At 40.7% G+C, this 9,459-nt stretch overlaps 1 protein-coding gene and 1 long non-coding RNA gene across 2 annotated transcripts in view; one reads left to right on the forward strand and one right to left on the reverse strand.

The window, feature by feature from the left end:
* The window catches only part of PPEF1 (protein phosphatase with EF-hand domain 1), a 36,265-nt gene extending 35,465 nt beyond the window's left edge, over positions 1–800 (forward strand). Inside the window, exon 16 of the mRNA XM_063127684.1 lies at positions 607–800. Coding sequence (XP_062983754.1) covers positions 607–800 — 194 coding nt within the window. The remainder of the gene's footprint in view (positions 1–606) is intronic.
* Positions 801–4,490: 3,690 nt separating this feature from the next.
* On the reverse strand, positions 4,491–9,042 carry LOC134398854 (uncharacterized). The gene is made up of 2 exons (XR_010025463.1): positions 8,390–9,042; positions 4,491–7,008 (listed from the first exon to the last, which is right to left on the reverse strand). It is a non-coding gene; the product is annotated as an uncharacterized LOC134398854 (long non-coding RNA).
* Between the last annotated feature and the right edge of the window lie 417 nt (positions 9,043–9,459).

A 9,459-nucleotide genomic window follows, 5' to 3' on the forward strand; every position in this document is an offset into this window, starting at 1 on the left:
CATAAATTTGCACATGTACAAATTCCCCCCAAATGCACATTTTCATGCTTTACCCTATGGGAGAAATGCACATTTTAGCCGTTTTAATTTTTTCTCTCATATTTTTCTACAATGAAATTAGCACATAATTCCTGAAAATTCCCCAAGGTTAGGAAAATGATCTGCAAGGCCGAGGACTCAGCCCAACAAGGAAAAAGCTTGGTCCGCTGTGGAATCCATGGGTTGGATTTATAAAAATCCAAATTCATTTGGTTCCATTGCAGATTTTTTCTACATCCCTAGTGCTGACAGGAGTCAATGATATCGTTGCCTGATTCCGCATCTAGCGGTGAGTACGCAGGGATGGATAAGGCCCTCCACCCCTGTTGTTTTTCTGGCTCTAGACAGCATGTTTAATTGAAAGAGTTGGGATTTTTGCTTTCTTAAATTAACTAGCAGGGCCTGTTGTAAGATGCCTTTCCATCCCAAATTCCAGTGAAGAGGCTTCTTGCATCTCCAAATTTCCTTAGGTCTCTCACAGAATTAAAATGTCTAGGATTCATGTGTGTGTGTGAGAGAGAGTTAGAGAGAGATTCTACTAGTGACGCCATTTCTCTTTTTGTTTAGGTCTTATCTCTATTGATGAGTTCCGCCAGACATGGAAGCTCTTTAACCTGCACCTGAGAATTGACGTAGATGATGAATCCATTGACAGCTTAGCTCGGAACATTGATTTCAACAAAGATGGAAGCATTGACTTCAATGAATTTCTAGAGGCTTTTCATGTGGTCCATAAATTTGAGAATAGGTACAGCCACTAAAAAGACTTTAGTTCCTTGCTAGGAATTAAAAAGTTCCTGGTAAGGATTTTTTTTTCTGCTGTCACATTTTGATACTGAATTTCTTAATTAAATGTTTGCTGCCTTAATATCGATAAACTAGAATGAATAGCATTCCTGGAAAACTGATTGGCTGGAGAAGGCACTGCTTTATTATATGTAAAAAACAGCCAATTTGCAGAATGCTGCTAATGACAGAAATGTACAGGCCGATGGAATGATGTGGTTAAAAAAAAAACCTCATATAAACTCTGTTCTCAACACTTGCAGCTGTGCCATATTGAGAATCTCAGGTTTTATTTTAATCTTTATTTCTTCATGCGTAATGTTTTTCCTGTGCAGGTGTTAAAGAAAACAACACCTGAGTAAACTATCAGGTGTGAACATCAGTATACATCTTGCTGGTTTGGTTCCTCAATAGGGCGCATGGCAAAATAGGCACATCCATCATCTTCATATATAGACCACCGGTTATACGGGGATTTTTTCCTGCACCATACTTGTGGATCAAACAGGTTTACTTTTCTCTTAGGAGCTGAGAAACCGAGAAACAGCAAACAAGTTTTATTATAAGGAAAACCAGGAGGCAAATTTAGTTCCAAAGGCTTGAGGAAGGCTTTGTAGGTGCATGAAGTATAAAATATCTATTATTACTGCTGTCTTTAATTTTATAGTATCAGAAGTTAAGAACATAAATTGAGCCCTGCTGCATCAGATCAAAAGCCTATTTAGTCTAGCATTCTGTTCACACTGTGGCTAATTGGGTGATTTGGGAAGCTCACAAGCACGACATGAGTTCAAAAGAAACCTCCTGCTTGTGTTCCCCAGTAACTGGTATTCAGAGTTATGTTACTTCTGATCTTGGAGGTAATATCTAGCCATCATGACTAGTAATTTGTCTAATCCCCTTTTAAAGCCATCCAAGCTGGTAGCCATCACTACATGTTGTGGTAGCAAATTCTATAGTTAAATGATGTGCTATGCAAAGAAGTACTTCATATCTGTCCTGAATCTTCCAACATTCACTTCATTGGATGACTCCAGGTTCTAGCATTACATGAGAAAATGTCTTCCTATCTACTCTCTCTGCACCACACATAATTTTATACATCTCTATCATGTCCCGCCCCCCTCGGCTTTTATCTAAGCTGAAAAGTCCAAAATATTGTAACTTTTTCTCATAGAGTTTTTTCAAGCCTCTTGATAATTTTGAATGCCCTTTTCTGCACTTTCTCCAGCTCTACAGTATCCTTTTTGAGGTGCAGCAACCAGAACTGTACACAGCATTCCAAGTGTGGTAGCATCATAGATTTGTATAATTTGGTGACATTAGCAAACTTGTCCATCTCACTGCTTACTCCGAACTCCAAATCATTTATGAACAAGTTAAAAAGCACAGGTCACAATACAGATACTTGGAGGACCCCACTCTTTATATCCCTCTATTGTGAGAACTATCCATTTATTCCTGCCCTTTGTTTTCTGTTAACTAGTTACTGATCCATAAAAGGACCTCTCCTCTTATCCCATGACTGCTGAATTTACTCAGCTTTGGCAAGTTACTTTGCCAACAGTTTTTTGAAATCCCAAGCACACTGTGTCTACTAGATATTAGCCCTATGTATATGCTTGTTGACAGTCTCCAAAGAACTCTAAAAGATTACTTATGCAGAAGCCATGCTGATTCTTCTTCAACAAGAGTTGTCCTTCTAAATGCGTGGTAATTTTATTTTTAGTAATACTCTTAACAAATTTACTTGGAACATAATGTAAAGTTCTGGCCTATAATTTCCTGGATCTTCCCTGAATCCCTTTTTAAATATTAGCTTTACATTAGCTATTTGCATAAAAATTATGCAAATATGCTCCTAGTAACACAAGGCTTGTTTGTGGGGGCCAGCAACCCTTGAATAACCCAACAAAAGCCCATGGGTTTTTTGAGGATTGCTGCTCCCTCAAACAAGCCATGTCGCTTGGGTTTGGATGACACAGCAAGCCACACCAGCAAGTGTAATTAGTGAAATCCGGATGGCACATGTGACCAGGTTAACCATGCTATAATCCTGTGAACCAGATCAATGTCTAGCTGTCCATTAGCCCTTATGGTGCAAGCTCAAACCCACTATAATCATGGGCAGAGGCAGCCTGACTTGGCATTTCTGTTAGTTTCTCTGCCTGGGTGATTAATGCTGTGGTAAGTGAATCAATGTAAGTGCATGCAAAAAACCAGACATGCACATACAATCCTTCTGTTTCTAGTTTTCCACTCTAATCTCATTTGCACTTCATACGTAGTGGATCCCCCACCGCCTTAGACTGAATTACAGACTACTGTTCTGCATGGGAGACTCCTACTGCACCAAAGACTGGTTCACACATGTATAGACATCCGTCAATGGTTTGCAAGTGAATATATGAACTGCTACTACAGAAAAGTATTGTGTTTTGGAGTGATACCAGAGGATGAGAAGAATGTATCAGCCATAGAAGCAAATCCCCCCACCCACAGAGACTTAAGGAAAAACTAATTACCTAGGCATACATGTAGGAAACCATGCACTCACTTTTATTGAAGTAATGGTGGCAATGGGGGTATTTACGTTGGAGGCCATGTTCCTAGAAAGAGCCCATTCATACCATCATTATTGCCCATCCAGGTACACAACCATATTCGTACGCTATACATCAGGAGTGGGCAGAAATAGACCTGGATCTACTGCTAGATCACTGGGTGACTTGCAGGAGATAGGCAAGGATTTCTGACTCCCAGTTGTTTGAACAATAGCAACTGCTAAATGACTCACCCACCCACGTACTGCTGAAATGAAGAAAGCTTGAGATAGGCACGGATTTACGTGTGAAAGCACCATGAGCTCAAAACAAATCCTTAGGCACAGAATTCCTAATTGCAAGTGGATGTCATTTGAAAGTCCTAGTGAAAAACAAAGCAGATGCTACGAAACTGAAGATTGCTCATCTGTAGTGTAAACGCATACTGACATGACATACTAGGATTTTTTCCCTCAGACCAACATCTCCAGGACTATAGTAACTCAAATCAGGAACTCAGGGCACAATCCTATGGCCTGCTCCCCCACCACTCAAACTGTCAGGGTGAGAGGAGCAGCTAAGGCGATCTTTGTCAGTCCACCCTCTGATCTCCAGTCTAGCAAGGGTGCTTTGGAAGGGTGGGTGGAAGGTGGCTGAAGGAAGGACTGGATAACTCACAGCCTGAACTCTCTTGAGTTTCTCTCCTCCCTGCCCATCATAATGCCCTCTGCCCTCCTCTGAGATGCTTTTCTAGCCTCAGAGAAGAAGCCATCATGGTTCTTGCAAGGCGAGGGGTCAGAGCTCTCACTTCTGAGGTCGGAGCACTCGCCCATGGACCGTAAGGTGGTTCTCTTAAAGAACAACATGGCTATGAACATTTTTTTTAATTAAACAAAAGCATGTAACAAAACAATAGCCATGGGCCATAACTAAACCTCTGATCATCTTCCCTGCTGTGATAATGCCTCCTTTGCTATCCATCGAAAAATAACCCTCCCAGATGAATATTCCAACTTTTAAGACCACTATTTTATTTACAAGCTGTATATATTGCTTTACATCCAATAAAAATTTCCAAGTGCTGAACAATAGAGGGAAAATAGTAACAATAATCAAAATACTGAATTAAAACCTTTATTTTAACACAATTTCCAAAAATAATGTAGTACATGAATGTTTACATTACTGCAAACAAATGCAGTGCAAACAAATGCACTGTACTGCAAACAATTTGTACTGCAAACAAATGCCAGGCTTATAATACCCACTAATTGGGTATTAGTGGATAGGACACCACTTGCTATGAATGTATATAACATGCATTTTCTGCTCGCACTACTATTATATATTGCAATTATTTATTATAGTGCTGACACGTTAGCAAAATAGTTACGAGTATAACGTGTCAATCCACAGGAATGCAATAAATGAGAGTTTGTACAAAAATGAGATTACTAACATATTCAGAGGCTGAATGTTTCTTTCGGGGAAACTAGGGTTTGCAAGTAATCCCCAAGAAATCAAAAAGGGAAGTCTGAGGAGGGGGGGTTGAAGGAAAATTAGGGGAGAGGGGAGAGGCCTACATTATAAGACAGCTGAGTGTCTGATGTCTGTTGGGAAGAAACCCAGCTGTCGTACAATGTGTTAAGGGTCTCTAATGCCCAGATTTTACAGTACAGCAGTTCAGATTACTTTAAAAATTACTTCTAGAAATCATGACCCTTGTGTAAATATTTCAGTGCAAACCATAGGCTTGAGCCAGGAGAGTTAGCAGTACTTTATCTAAACTGGTGCCAAGCTTCCTTGCATGGATACAAGTACTGTTATTTCGCCGTTCATTATGTTTATCTCTTTGGAAAGAAATTAATTCACAAATTAAATTTCTTCCTAAACAAGACAATCTTAAACCAGAAAGAAATTGGACAGGTTGGGACGAATGGGATTAAGGGATGTATCCAGTTGACAAGAATAAATGAATGAAGCGGAGTACTTCAATATAGAAGCAACTCTGTATAAATATTGAATACATTTTATAGCCTTCAGTGTTGGGTTGTAAATAAGCTGTGTGGCTATTCCCTCTTGATCAGGCAGCATAGCACCTATCGGAAAACTGGTGATTGCTTCTAATCAGTTGTTTAGGATGGGGAAGCAGGGGGCACTTATTTCCCCTCCCTTCATCCCACCAAACAGCTGACTGGCCACCTTCTGATTTTCCAACAGGGCTAGGAAGGAACAGGCACAGCTGAATTAGCCTAGTAAGGTTACAAAACTTGAAATCACCTTTCACTGGAAATGGACAATTTTAAGAATTAATCTCAAGTTCCACATGCTGAAAGGGGAAAAGGGCTTGCATTGCTCAAACAGCACGCACACACACACCCCCCTCCCGGCAAACATTTCTGAAGTTGAGATAAACTTCAAAACCACTTTGTGATATGGTAAAGGAGAGTCTGTGTTTGTTCTTCTCTTTACATTTGCTCCAAATTCAATTCAGTTTAAAAGCTTTAGAATGTCTCCTAAAATGTACATGAAATAATAAATATGAATTTGTGTCAATGTGCCATGTACCCATCGTTACAAAAACATCTGGAGGCAAATTCTATGTGTATCATATGAGAAGACTGGAATGATCAATAGTAATGGCATTCAGTGTTTTCTGGAAAGATTTTATTACCAAACCAATTCTTTTTCCAGACATGTCTGGCATGTCAAAGTAGTAGCGTAGGTGGTTCATTCCTAGCAGCTACAGCCATTTTGCCTGTCAAAGTGAACCAACACATTTTGATTGGCTCTATTTTCATTCTAATAGTTTTTCTGTTCCTAAGATGCTTAATGCGCCCATATATCTTTTAGCTGTGCTCCATAAATGAGTCTACAGCACTGAACACTTCCACTTATTTTTCAATCCATGCAGGTGGCTGACAACCTGAGACGTCAGTTGCCCAAAATAGACTAAAAATACTTAGTAGTCTAGGTAGCAACATTTTAAAAATAAACTTTGTTACAGATGGATCCTTACTATCATGAAGGTGGAAGGCCTGGATGCTCTCAAATAGTTTGAAGATCCGTATAATCTTGGACATTTGAGATGTTGCAGAAGAGTTAGGTTTCCTCAACACTGAACATAGTTTTCACTTTACAAGTTAGGCCCAGAACTCTGTACCCATAGATTTCCTCCTGTGGGGGGAAGTGGTGTGGCATGTGTCATTTTGAGCATAAAATGTGCCAGAGATGAAAGCTTTAAGCCTTTCCCCCACCATATACCAGTGTTCTGTTTAAGATGGCAGCCTTTACAGCAATGGGGTGGGGGAATCCTCTTTTTGGTCTGTTGGCCAGATAGTGTAACTCCCTAGACCATGTGTGGTGCGACAGAAGATATTGAGGTGGTGGGGCCCTGCCCCAAAGCCTTGTCCCCCCATGTCATCATCAGTGTTGCTCTGTGTCCTTCCCTCACTTCTCCGTGCCTCTCTGCATGGAGAAAGTGACTTGGCTGGTGCTTTTCAAAAGTTGGTTTTGCAATTGGCCAATTCAGAGATAATATAGTGATTCTTCTCCCCAGGCCAGGGGTCAAGGCTTCAGGAATGGGGGAAGGTGGGGACTGTGGAAGATGGACTGGGCCATCCTGTGGGCTGGAGGCTGCCTGTTCCCTGCCCACCCCCAGTGATATTTGGTAGACAGACAACAGGTGGGAGAAATAACACAACCATGCTTGCTTCATTCTAAACACTTATTTGGTGGCAAAGCCAATCTTGGGACTGTTCTATTAAACTGAATTACAAGGATTAGCAAGTAGGGTTTGGCAACGTATCTTTATAAAAATTGTCTGAGATAGATGATTAGGGGGGGCTGTCAAGACAGGTTCTAGGATGCCAAAATCTTTTCGAAAGACCTCTTCACTACTGAACATGCCGTTTCAATTTGTCTGATCCTTTTAATTTTTGAATGATTTTATTTATTATTGCATTTATATCCCGTCTTTTTTCCTCTTAAGGAACCCAAGGCGGCATACATAATCCTCCTCCTCCTCTCCATTTTATCCTCACAACAACCCTGTGAGGTAGGTTGGGCTGAGAGTCTGTGACTGGCCCAAAGTCACCCAGTGGGTTTCCATGGCTGAGGGGACTAGAACCTGGATCTCCCGACTCCCAGTCCAACACTTTAGCCACTACACCACACTGGAATTATCCCATCATAACATCAGATGTATATAGTTTTATGGGAATGTTATATTTGCAAAACTTGGGTTGCATTTGTAAAACTGTGTCTGGCCACTTTGAACGTCAGTGTATTTGATTTAAAGTGAGTGCCTCTGAATTCAACACCAGAATTGCAAGCAAGTGCTGTCTAGGGCAGTAGCTTAAATCTATGAACAAAGACAGAAAAGGCTTTAATCTAAATTCCAGAATTGCTCCCAATGTTCCTTTAGTGGTGTTTCTACTGGATGCTTGGAGTTATGCCTTAATGTGGTAACTTCATTCGGGAGGCACTATTGAAACGAAAAACTACCAGAACAGTTTCATATTAGTGCTTTAGCCAAGGGCACTATATCTTGTCATTTCTGATTAGGAAGAATGACTTGGCACATCAAATTTTCTCAATTTGGTTGATTCAGCACACTTATTTGTTATCATATTACATATTTTAACATCCCCATAAAAGCCAGCTAAGCAATGTACAAAACAAGAACAAAAAGTCGACTCTGATCTAGATGCAAGTAGAGGTCAGTTTATCACTTGACAAACTTTTCAGGACTGATAGGTAGATCATGGTTAAGTAAGCTTCATTTGTGGTATTGAACATAACAGCCATGCTGGATCAGACAAAGGGTCCATCTAGTTCAGCATTCTGTTCACACAATGGCCAACCAGCTGTGGACCAGGAACCCACAAGCAGTACGTGCATCAACAGCAACCTCCCAGCAACTGGTGTACATAGACATACTGCCTCTGATATTAGAGATAGCACAGAGCCATCAGCACTAGTAACCACTGACAGTCTTCCCCTCCAGGAATGTATCTAACCCCTTTTTTAAGCCACTGAAATTGGTGGCTATCACTACATCTTGTGGTAGCATAACTATGCGCTGTGTGAAGAAGTACTTCCTTTTATTTGTCCTGAATCACTCACTAATCACCTTTATGGCATGACCCCCCATGCGTTAGTATTTTGAGGCCCCGTGTTCCACACCATGCATAATTTTGCACACCTCTATCATGACTCCCCTTAGCTTCCTTTTTCCCCAAACTAAACAATCCCAGCTGTTGTAATCTTCCCTCATGGGGAATGTTCCAGCCCCTTGATCATTTTAGTTGCCCTTTTCTGCACTTCTTCAACTTTACAATATCTTTTACCTAAACACAACCAATATCTTGGTTTCGCACAAGTGAACTACTTGCAGTGGTTAATGTCCTGTAAACTTGTAGCAGGAGATTGAGTGATAACTAGTAAATATTGGCACCTTGGCAAAAAAGTATGAACCAACAAAATCCTGCCCCACTTTACAAGATTCTTCTACCTGATGTACTAGCTTTCTACAGGCAGGGTATTTGTACAACGGGGAGGCGAGCATTCAAATATGTAGCCCCCCAATCTACCTTCTGTAATGATACAATTCTACGAGAACTCAATGATGTGCATTTGTTTGAATGTTTGAGGCAGTTCTAAAATATATGAAAGAGTGGTTTTCATATTGGTTTCATATTGGTTTCTAATTGGTTTTAAACTTTTGGAATCCTTTAATGCAGAGATCTGAAAACCCATTTTGGGGACTACTTTTCATGCACTTCCATGATCTCTACATATGCAACACAGATATCAACATGGAAAGAATATGTAGATCTTCGCATCTGTCTGGCCCCGTTCAGACAATACCATTAACCATGCTGGTTAAGGGTTTTTGGTTAAGCAGCAGGGTTAACGTTTTCCTTAACCAGGTGCCTCCGCTAACCACATTGTGGTAGGCTTCACTAACCCTGTTCTGCAGCAGCGTTAGCAGCACTAATTTTGGCTTAAGGTGTCTTATGCGATGCAGCTGTGGTTAAGGGGCTGAAGTCATAGAGCTAGCAGGATACAGTGGTCTAAATCAGGCAAC

Source organism: Elgaria multicarinata, chromosome 5 (assembly GCF_023053635.1).
Source record: "Elgaria multicarinata webbii isolate HBS135686 ecotype San Diego chromosome 5, rElgMul1.1.pri, whole genome shotgun sequence".
NCBI lineage: Eukaryota > Metazoa > Chordata > Lepidosauria > Squamata > Anguidae > Elgaria > Elgaria multicarinata.